General features: G+C 37.5%; 2 protein-coding genes across 3 annotated transcripts; both read right to left on the bottom strand.

Annotated features, from left to right (window-relative positions):
• Positions 1 to 447: 447 nt before the first annotated feature.
• LOC100186020 (elongation of very long chain fatty acids protein 4) lies at positions 448 to 4,182 on the bottom strand. Of its 2 annotated transcripts, none has more exons than XM_002131050.5 (6): positions 4,020 to 4,182; positions 3,538 to 3,725; positions 3,071 to 3,157; positions 2,641 to 2,812; positions 2,137 to 2,264; positions 448 to 1,100 (listed from the first exon to the last, which is right to left on the bottom strand). In XM_002131050.5, the coding sequence occupies exons 1-6, from the start codon at positions 4,099 to 4,101 to the stop codon at positions 930 to 932; spliced, it is 828 nt and encodes a 275-aa protein (XP_002131086.1). In that variant the 5' UTR covers positions 4,102 to 4,182; the 3' UTR covers positions 448 to 929. The 2 variants fall into 2 exon arrangements, with proteins under 2 accessions (XP_002131086.1, XP_002131075.1); XM_002131039.5 differs by lacking the exon at positions 4,020 to 4,182 and adding an exon at positions 3,813 to 3,919.
• Positions 4,183 to 8,545: 4,363 nt separating this feature from the next.
• Positions 8,546 to 11,187, bottom strand: LOC100183666 (calcyclin-binding protein). The gene is made up of 5 exons (XM_002131194.5): positions 11,096 to 11,187; positions 10,749 to 10,941; positions 10,317 to 10,510; positions 9,805 to 9,914; positions 8,546 to 9,148 (listed from the first exon to the last, which is right to left on the bottom strand). Exons 1-5 carry the CDS (start codon positions 11,105 to 11,107, stop codon positions 9,010 to 9,012), a joined length of 648 nt encoding a protein of 215 aa, XP_002131230.1. The 5' UTR covers positions 11,108 to 11,187; the 3' UTR covers positions 8,546 to 9,009.
• Between the last annotated feature and the right edge of the window lie 27 nt (positions 11,188 to 11,214).

Below are 11,214 nucleotides of genomic sequence, written 5' to 3'. Positions count from 1 at the left end.
CGATACGGAGGTTCGTTTCTCCGGTCAAGCCGTTACACCGTTAACAGGCGAGGAATTCTAATCACTTCCTTATTTTAATACCAACTGTTTCTTTGGCAAACCGCTACGCAAGTCTTTCCCAGTGGAATCCTTTGACACCAGACCACAAACCCAGGACTATTGATACGATCTGACAGCTACTATTTCCCAGATAGATTGAGGCAATTCCGAGGTCGTATTCATTGAATACGTAACCGGCATGACAGCGACCACTAGAAAGCTCTTGCCCAAATGGATGAAACCACTGGGGAACTTTTAAGCTTATGATCTGATTGATATACCGACACAGTTGATTGAATGTTCCCACACTCGATATATAACGTACTAAAATGCCACACGGTCACCTTGATTGACGCCTTCAAGTGTTAATCCCAGCCCGCATTTTATTCTCACATTGCTATGATCTTGTTAAAACTATTAGATGGCCCACTGTTTTATTTATGGGCAATACTGGCAGTTCGCACACAGCAAGCCGTATATACATCTTTAATATCAGGCAGCATGAGTTCTTAAAAGCATGTGGCTTAGAAACAGCGTTGAAGTTTGTTAAATAAAACGATTGTTTGGGCAGAATAACGCATACATGTGTAAGTTAAAAGTACAAACAAAACGATGATGTCACAGTACGAACAAAAATGAAAATATAAAACGATGATTGAACTGAAAAATATTCGACGACTCGGTGAATTAAACACGCGGCACGTGCATTACAACTACTCGAGGCTTCACCCACATTCACAATGTTAGCTTGCTTGGTGTGATACTCATTCTCTATTTCCGGATAGGTATCATGTGGGCCAACTTGGTTGCGCCTACGTCATTGCAGAATCAGGACGTAATTTAAATTGACTTAGAGCTGAGTCCCTTCAAGGTTCTTGCCTACTGCTGTCCTAGTCGTGCTTTTCCTTCGGGTCCGCAGTTGAACTTGGGTGACCGACCGCAAGAATCATGACTGTCAATAGGCACACATCGATGACAACTCCCAAGTGCACCCAGCCTTTGTTGTTGCAGTTAATAATGGCATAATACATGTCGGTTAAAATAATGGTCCAGAATTCCACCTAAACAGTTTTATATCAGTTAAGTCAAGACAACCGTAAGAACTTTAAAAGTGCATATACGGAATACCACATAAACTTATAAATATATTAGAAGGGTCAGAGGAGGGGAAAATGGGAAATCGTTTCATTCCATTTTCTCGTCCCATTTGGTGGTAAACAAACAACATTCAAAGAATTATAAAACCGTATCTTCCTGACTCCCATAGACCGTTGTTAATTGCTTAAAACACGATCAGAATGTTTGTGTTATGTGCTATAAGTGTCCCATATTACCCCACATTAAGAGTAACAATAACGTAAATAGCTTTGAGTAAATCGGTGTCACCACAAAAGGCAGTGAACTTTTTGAGTACCTATCAAACCACAAGTATTAGCCCACGGTGTATAATTTCCGCAATACATACGCTGAACATTTATGCAACAAACGTTGTGGGTTATCCAAGACTTGGTTGTCAGATACATGCTACAATATGAACTATAATGTCCGGTTTTCAACTAGTTTGAGAACGGAAGGCAAACACGTTCTCAATATGCTATACGCCTGTTTTAACTTACCAAAACCACGGTAGTGACAGATCATAACAATCATAAGCCACAACAGTCATCCAGTCGCCAAAAAATCTTTATTTTCAGGTCGTATACGTGACCATTAGTATGCACGACCAGTATTCAATAATTGCAATTTTAGTTATGCCATTTATTTATATTTAGTTTCACAAGCGGAACCCAGTCCTACACACTCTTAGGTGAAATTCACATAAACATAAGGCAGGTCCCAATTAACTCACAAATTGTAATCCAAGCATATACTAGGTCATTTGGCGGCTTTATTGCCTTCTAGAAAAGATATTTCTGACGTCGTGGTCAAACGCATGTGTCCAGCGCGTGACGCGTATCGTGGTGTGCTTTATTTTTAGTCGTGAAATTTTTAAAACATAAAATTTAAATACTCAATCGAGTAACAAAGCTATACGCTAAAACTGTTTCTGCAGCCTTAATTCCGCTTCATATAACAACTGTACGAGTTTTAACTTACCATGTGCATTTTGATAATGTACTTTTTCCACCACAGATATTTGCGCATGCTTGGCCCGAATGCGTTCATCCCGTAGTAGCCATACACCAAGATGTGAAAGAGTGAATTTAGCAAAATTCCGAGAACATCTAGACAGGTAAACAAGCAGTTTGTCTTCCGGTTCGCTTAAAATCCAAGTAATTATATATATACAACAGTTAAATATCGGGCCGTCTGTATAAAATGATCGATGGTTCGCGGTCGGGGGCTTATGTCATACCCATGACGTCACGACATTTTACAATAATGTGTTCGACCATGCTAACGGCTTACTTTAACCGACACTGTGCGTAGTTCCTAAACTATAAACATTCAGGAAATACACGAACGTTGTCTTTGTTACGATGGCAACAACGTAATGGCACGGGTATATAGGTTTAACGGGAGTGCAGTTGCTGTAAAGAAATCTCGTGTACCAAGTAATTTTACACAGTGCATGTATTTATAGTGCAACTATATACGCACCAGGGCCGTCTACGTAATATTTGACGTGGAACCATATCATAAGCGTCATGCTACAGTGGTGGTAGATATGGTAGGAGTTGATTCGGTCGAACTTACGCTGCAGCATAAGTGGTACTGTGTCAAATAACTTCAAGTACTTCGTCATGTAAAAGACCCACACTGCTGAGCAAACCTGTCCGAACATGATTATGTATAAAAAAACACAAGTTCATATGAGATAAAATGTTTACATAATAGCAAGTAACATATATATACATGTTTATATAAGGTGCCTAGTAACAAATCATCGATTAGTGACACATTGACTTAAATTGGGTGACATAATGTATGAGCTTCTGCATAATTATATTTTGTTATTAGGTTTGGCTACACGTTAATAGACCGAGGTACGCGATTAACGAGAAGCTAGGATTTGGCATTTAAAACTTACCCTCATACCCGATGGGCTGTTCTGATAAGCTGGAGTGATGGCAGGACAAAACGCGTTATACAGAGTGGGAAATCCATGAATTAAAATCTAAAAGAAATTCAAAATATGGTTGCCAGCAAATTACAGGGCGAATAATTGAGTTCCCAGAGCGACGTATAGGTTCGCCATTAAACCTCGATTCTTTTAACACGGCTTTAATGAAACAGTTTTCTGTTCTATTACTGATAACCACATAACTTTAAAACGGCAATAACAATGATTTCATCGTTGTATATGATTTAGTACTGAAAAGCACAATAACACCGACCGTTGCCTACCAGTTTGGTCTTTAGTGGTATCGATTTTTCCGGAAGGCAATTCACCGCAAAATGTATGCAAACTGATAGCCTATATAGCAGCGTAGGGCCTGGTGAATGAGGCGGTTACACTAAGGCGCCAGTGAGATATTTTATCATACTTATACACACCTCAATGGATATGTAGATTGAAAGCAGAACGCAGACTGCGTAATATGTCACAAATAGCCATCGAAGATTGACTGCAGGGCGGTCTTTCATTATACTCTCGGTGCTGAAACAGAAGACAAGATACAGCAGTACAATCGCAACCGGGTACGTTGGGTTGTCCACCAAGAACCAATCTTTGGTCCTCGGATCTATCATAAAAACAAAGACAAAAGTTAAGGTTATTATCGGCCTTAGATTAACCTTCAATACCACAGACATAAGCTTATAATTTGTACCTATTTCGACGTCAAACATAGTGGTTCTGGAAACAGAACAAACAGATTACAACACATAAACAGAGAATACCAGAAAATACAATACTATTAAAACAAACAAAAAATGAGATCTACAACATGTATCTATATTTTATGCATTGTGAAAAAACACAGATCTGTGTGACATGAACATGTTAGGTTTATTTCGTCATTTAAAAAATAATTTACCAGGTTTTAAGTGCATGAAGTTGCTTACACTGGTACCCATCGTCAAATTATATTCTGTCGTAGAATTCATTTCGGTAAACATCAGCAAACTGACATGTGCAGATCGTCTTATATTATATTATGTTATAGCTATAGACCTGGAACGGAAGCAAGAAACGTTTATTTGAATGTAACAACTTGAACTTGAAAGACTATAATATCTTGATTTTTGTAAAACGTCCCATCTTTCCTGCCTACTACCAATATTTTTTTCATATCCCTGAATTTTAAACCAATTGCGTCGGTAGGGCTTATTTATTTAGCATTTTACGTCAAATTATCAGCTTACCATAGAAACAGTGTTGTATAAGGCTATGGTTGGAAACATCATTATAATATTAATGGTATTTTATACGAGGGCGAAAGACAATCACATGCTGCAACATAGCAAATGCACAGAAGCCTTTGCTACCCAGCAAGCATCTCTTGTCTTTTAAATAATTTCGAAAAGTCATGCTGCGAGAGTGATGTAATCCGTCATTATAAAATTTATGTAAATTTTGTCGCTCAATCAAACTGCCATCTTTTATAGTTTAGTGTCTATATAAGCTGACATGATGTAGCAGCACGACATAGGTTCAAAAAATCCGCGATACGTATTACGTACTATTCATACACCCAAAAAATAACCACATCAATCACTCGGTTACTAATTATGCAAGTAGAACCAAATATAAACTGACATCTTTGTTCTTTGACTAGCATCAGGTATAATGTGCTAAGGCTAAACTGTCGCATTGACATAAATGGGTGCTCTGGTTTAACTGCAAAATAACAACAGAAACAAACTAGTACTCGATCGCGCTGCTGCACTAGAAAAAGGTTCCGCCCGAGAGAATGAGTCACATAGAATGCTGTCCAATAAATTCAGCAGGCACAGTTAACTAATCAAGACGCAAATTCCGACAAACCTAGGGTAGTAGGAACTGTCCGGTACGGACTGTATGGATCGTTGCACTAGTATAGAAAATTTCGGGCTAATACCTTTACACAGGCTTAGGCCGTGACTGACAACAAAACCGCCGCGTCAAATAAACCGAATGTACGTCGTCGGCCTATCCTATTTCTTTTTTAAACCAGCCAACGCCTCGGTACATAATGGCTTACAAAACTTATGACATTGTCAACCATATAAAAAGTGTCGGACCGCTGTAGTGTAATTTCTAAATTTACATTACAAGGCAATAATAGAGCAACTCAGTCCACGTTATGCCGCTGTCATACGTCAATGAAAATTCTTACACGCTTTATCACGCTAAATCTCCCCATCGTAAGTTAAAGTTCGCAATACGCAAACTGGTGTGCGTATTACGTAGCTATAGCGTTGTTAAAGGACGGTGAAACTCAGACACCAACGCCTAATTTTATCGACACGTCTGATTCGAGGTGCTAGAACAGTTGTCGCTGTAACTTTTATGTTCCACACGAGTTCCATAGGAAACCGGAACTGTCTGTGGCTGAACTGTGGTCTTGTTTAAGTACACCTAATCGGGCATAGGCCAAAGCACTGTTGTCTGATAAACACGTACACGATGTCTGCATCTACAAAAATGGTACCGTCGGCTGTACTGTAACGTCGCTTACAAATTGCCTGACTGAAGCTTCTAATTAAAATGGTGCATTAAATGAGAGCGGATTACGCACTGACCCAATACAGAGGAAACCCACTGGGCTATTTACCTCTGCAAATCGTTGCCGCGCTGTTTGCAAAATATTGTGCAACTGTTTCAGCTACTTAAAAAATATATCAACACGAAACAATTTGATGTGCGTTTACCTATATATCTCAAACCTTTTTACCTCTTCAATTTCTTCGTAAGTGTCTGTCACACCGGCAGTGCGTACCACCCCAGTATTTCATGGTAAAGCCCAAACTGTTCTATTGTGGTCTAAACCGTTTATAATTGCAAAAAAATGACCTATTAAATGTTTAATTAACCGTCATGACGCGACCTTTTATACTCCGTTCTTTAAAAGTTTTAAGAATTTTGTTGCTGCATTCTACTTTTTCGCAAATTGTATCAACATCGCTATAGATGTAGTGACCATCTTTTGCAAATTGCGAGAAAACGGGGGGAAGAAAGTAATTGCATTGATTATACTTTGCTTTCTGCACCAATGCAGCATCTTTGCTGCGTAAACACATAAATGACCCCCTGCTAATATATATTAGCGAACGTGTTATAATACCCGTTGGTCCTGCGACTCCACACAATTTTCGTGACGTACCGGAAATCGGGTTAGGTAATTTGGATGCGCAAGGATGTAAAGAACTCATATGCAAACAACACGAATAAACACAAACATGGAGCATCACTGTTCCTAAATCGTGTGATGTGCGCACTCTTGTATTCCGACACGTAATTATGCCTGACTGTTTATAATACTAGACATATATCACCTGCTACATATATCTTTACAGCTGAATAAATATCATGTTGATAGATGCATAGCAGTAGTTGCCTCTTCTCGCGAGGTGTATTTATTGAAACCCACGTTGATTTTATTCTATTTATAAACACAAACCGCCTTGCCTTTTTCATACATGAACTTTCTGGCTAGCTTTACCTCTGACTATACTCCATACGTAAGGATCGGTTATGACTAATGGCTGCGTCGTTCGCATTCCTGCGGCGCTTGATATTCTTAGCTGGCCGCCCGTAACCTGGTGTGTTATCAGTGAAACTGCAGCAACTTTAATAACAAAAGGTCATGCGTAGGTGTGTCTACTGGTCGCATTTATTTCTATAACTCAGATGCGTCACTATATAGTAATTGTCATATCCGAGCATACCCATAAGTACCTTATGGTAACCTTAAGTTGCTCCCAAGAAATTCGCGTATGCGTGGTATATTACACATCGCGCGTGTAATATAGATATATATATATACTGTACAGTAGATCTATATGGTTAAATCTATTAAGTATATTACGAAATATATATAGTCATGCAGGTTATACAGTACCGACTAAGTGACATGCAGTTTAATACGCACCGCTTATGCTTTGTACCATTGATGATATTCTTATACTATATATTTCGAGTTCATCAAATCAAAAACTTTGGGCAGAAGTATTGCTGCTTTTACCGAGGCGTATACTCTGGTCTATCTAACTTGATAACCTCCCGCTTTCCGGTGTTTTCTTTCCTTGGTCTTTTTGTATACTCAGCATTCACTCTCCCTCACCTTGTTGTTTGTATACACGAACTGCTCTTATGGAAGTAAACAAGCATTCACCAGAACTACTTTTCTTAGAATCTAATTGCACGGGAATGGAATACAAAGACATCTCAAAAAAGGATTTTTACGTTTTCCATGATACACTGCTTGTGGTTTAAAGGAGAATTAATCAGTTCTTTGTACGATCTCCGAAATTATTTTAAGCTTATTAATGGAATTAGAATGCTACCATATTCTAATCGACAGGCAGACACTAACACGTTTAACCTGTATCATTCTAAATACATCTTCTAACTTTTATACACTTATCTTTTCATTAATCTTAAACATGCTGTTGCAATGTGTATCAAGTATCTCATGGTACCCGATCCAGAAAAACCGCTTTACTGTTGCTGCTTGGGCGGAAATACACGCGCTTGCCCGTGATATCTCTTCCTGGACAAGCGGAACTGTTCACAACAGCCACAAATATCTCATGGCTCTATTGTAACGTCCGGTGTCACTGTTTTGCTATCGTAGGTTCTCTGTTTTGGTTTAGCAGTTGTTATTTCGTTGCCATAAGGCTCGTCTAGACTACAGGCTGTAAGTTGTTATCAACACAGCGCGTAAGAGCCACTTATACTTGAACAACTCGGTGTTAAAATCCGCACGCATACATCATAGTGGAGACTGCGCAAGGTTTTATCACGCACTTCCAAGCTTAGGTACTTCGACTACACAAAGACGTGTTTTCGCGCAGTTTCATGGGATTTTGTTGGTTTACAACGAAATGTGGAACTACTTGCGCGTCTACTGTACAACGAAATGTGGATAGGTTATAGGATTAAATAATCAATGTTTTAATTAATTGAAGAGTACCGTGAGGTAAGATGGGATACTGTAAGTATCTAAATCCTATCTTCCGGTGTTTTGTTTATTTACAACGTTCTTTAATAGTCGCGGGGCTGAAGTTACATAATTCTGTAAATATTCATTGTTTATTGCCAAATATGACGTACAAGGAGCAAGGAAACGTACCCAATCGAACCTGATCTTATTATAAGCAAAGAAATTTACAGAATAAATATAAACTTGTCCTCGCGTGTCTAAATCTGCGTTATTAAAACCACGACTAGGAAATATGGGACATAACGTGCTATAGCGATATCCGTTTACACAATACTAAACGGCGCGCATTCTTTGTAGCGCGTATAATCCTGGTAATCAAAGATGCTTAATCTAGATTAGGGTAAAGAGGTAAACAATACATTGCGTTCAATGCTAAGTTCCTAGCCCTATCCGGTGTACACTAGATAATCCTGATAAACGTGTTACATCTTTTGTATAATTTTAAATGTCGTGCAGGTTGACCATATTTAAATACGGAATGTAAGCTAAAAAGAACAATTAATCTGTTAAAAATATTCCTGGCAGTTCCAAAAATTCCTTTTTTACGTGATCATAGCCCGCCAATAGCCATTAAAAAAGCACTGACGTTATGTGTGACTTGCCTAATTTATAAAGTTAAATCAAAATGGCTCTTAACTTTTTGTCAATGCTGGCTTTTATGAACAAGCACACGTCTTAGCACAACCAATTGCAGTAAATACGAGAAAAATGACAGTCTATGGTGATTTTAAACATTACTGCTTTACACATTTATTAATTAATTAATCAGATTTTTATCAAGATATGACTGAAGTTATTTAGTGTTCCCGATAATTCGTTTTTTCTAAACAAGACAGAACGCCACGATGGCGGACGGTTTTAAAACTGGAAGCACTGCTGATCACATCGTTTGCTTATCACGAGATTCGGTCCATGCCTTTGCGATGGTCCGCTTCATTTCGTCATCTCCTTCGTCATACATCTTTTTCATCATACCCATGATGCCAGCAGACGGATCTGCTTCTTTACCAATGTCTGGTCTGGTGAAGGAAATTCATTAGAATATCAGTGAAATATATTTTTGATACAAAAATTAATTTTATTGCAGACCAAAATAATTAAAGCTGAACTACTGATTTTTAAGATAATAGATTTAATTTAAAAAGGATTTAAATGAAAATAGATACCAAACAAAAGCATTTATAAATAGAATTGTGCACTGCACATCTGTACTGGTCGCTCCAACCCAGTGGTCACTAATGGGTTGTCCAAATTATCAGCCATACATAAAAAAAGGGAAAAATAATCGCCCACGAAGTAACATATATGGTAACAGTAAGCTGGCACGAGGTGTACACTCGTGTTATAACAACTGTCGTTTTCCGGCCACGCAAGAATAAAGTAAGTTACTGAGTATCAATCATATTTTCTATTTTTTTAATTTTTTTTTGTTAATGAACAAGGCAATTTGCACTTGTTACTGAGTACTGAGTTGGAGTAAACATTACATGTTCAAGTATGTAGCCCAGGGCCATATATAATATGCTTTGGATTACTGCCCAACTTATGCTGTAGTTAACAGTTTCTCGTTAAACAAATATGTGCAAGCTCTCTAGTGACACCATGTAAAGAAATGAAAAACAGACTGCAAACACACACAGCAAATGTTTGCCTCCAAATGGGTCTAATTACTTACTTAAAATTGTTTTCCTTATTTGCTTTTGCTACTTTGTCTTTTTCACTCAAAACCTCCCATTTCTCTTGCTGTTTCTTCTTGAACATAATGAGAACCATGTCTGTTTTTAACTGGAAAATTAAAGTACATTGAGTAAATAGAATTATTAAATAGCTGATTTGTCTTTTCTATCATTGTGTAATCAATAAATTCTGTTAAACAAATGTTTCTCAAACCCTAGATAGTAAATCAATAGTGGATATTTCATTTGGTTTGACTGTTAGTTGTTAACTAAAAGTATTAGATTTTTTCATATAAGTAAAAATTATTTGTTGTTTGGAGATTTTTTAAAAAATTAATCAAGTGACCAAAGTTTTGCATTAAATTTTAGTCAATATTACGGTCACAGTGTCGGAGAATGGTAAGAAAATCTATTTTAGCATTATGATTGGTACTTAGAAAACCTATCAGACAAAGATTAAAAACATTTAAGATTCCACTGTTTTGCATAGAGGTGTACACACGGTCCAAACCTTGTAAGTTGGGATTTCCACTTCATGAGCTAACTTAGGTACGTTAAACTGGTAATTCTTCCCATTGAGATTGCGAATCAGTAGGCAGTAATGAAGACCTACATCATTCAGTGAAACATTGCTTGTGTCTAAGCTTTGTACTCCTTTTAAATCGGATACATAGATCTTGACAAATTTTTCTGTCTGGTCCCAAGCTGTTGATAAAATGCATTTAAGTTTAACTGGGTTATGAACTACAGTGGTGTTGTGACCATTTTTTTGGAGGAAAAAGACGAAGGATTGAGGAAGTTTTTGTGTTGTTGCTCAGCAGGCAAATGAAAAGGTTGTAATGCACCAACTTTTGGTCATGAAGGAATAAGATAAAAGTAAATATTTCTGGTTAGTTTGTGAGGGCAGTTCAACAGTGCATTGCACAAAGTACTGCAGTCATACCATATGAAGTAATTGTTGATGTTGGTATTTTAGGTTTTGGTGGTGATTTGGTTTCAGAAGCTGATGCAGACACAGCTGAAAGTTGCTTAATTTCATTTTCGATCTTTGTTTTTTCCGCAGAAAGAAGTTTCTTCAGTCGTTCTCTTCGAACTGTGCTTTCCAGTCGTGACACTTCCGCAAGATCAAGCTGCAGCTGCAAAATGATAACATGAAAGCATTGATAAGCATTTATAAAAAGGAATGCTAAATCTTAAAACCTAATTAATGCATCTCCACGGATCTCCTATTCGACTATACTGAAAAACAGCGTAAACATAAAATTGTATTTAAAATAAATACACAATTACCTGTGATTCCATTTTAAACGGGCAAAAAGTGTGCAATCAATTAAAGAAACAAAGAAGATTATAAAAATTTCTAGAAAAATTTAATAAAGTATAGTATTATAGACTGTACTTTTTTAATT

This window comes from Ciona intestinalis, chromosome 9, assembly GCF_000224145.3.
Source record: "Ciona intestinalis chromosome 9, KH, whole genome shotgun sequence".
In the NCBI taxonomy this organism is placed as follows: Eukaryota; Metazoa; Chordata; class Ascidiacea; order Phlebobranchia; family Cionidae; genus Ciona; species Ciona intestinalis.
The sequence above is the reverse complement of the archived record's forward strand: the minus strand, read 5'-3'. Positions and strand labels throughout refer to the sequence as shown.

What these genes read in the sequence shown, in the direction of transcription:
- LOC100183666 (XM_002131194.5), bottom strand. An exon ending in TGGAAATCCCAACTTACAAG is followed by an intron (nt 9,915 to 10,316) that starts GTTTGGACCGTG and finishes TTAATTTTCCAG; the next exon opens with TTAAAAACAGACATGGTTCT. An exon ending in AATAAGGAAAACAATTTTAA is followed by an intron (nt 9,149 to 9,804) that starts GTAAGTAATTAG and finishes TTCCTTCACCAG; the next exon opens with ACCAGACATTGGTAAAGAAG.
- LOC100186020 (XM_002131050.5), bottom strand. Translation starts at nt 4,101, where the DNA reads ATGTTTACCGAAATGAATTCTACGACAGAATATAATTTGACGATGGGT. An exon ending in CTTCATGCACTTAAAACCTG is followed by an intron (nt 3,726 to 4,019) that starts GTAAATTATTTT and finishes TTTTTATGATAG; the next exon opens with ATCCGAGGACCAAAGATTGG. An exon ending in ATATTACGTAGACGGCCCTG is followed by an intron (nt 2,265 to 2,640) that starts GTGCGTATATAG and finishes TTACCTGTCTAG; the next exon opens with ATGTTCTCGGAATTTTGCTA.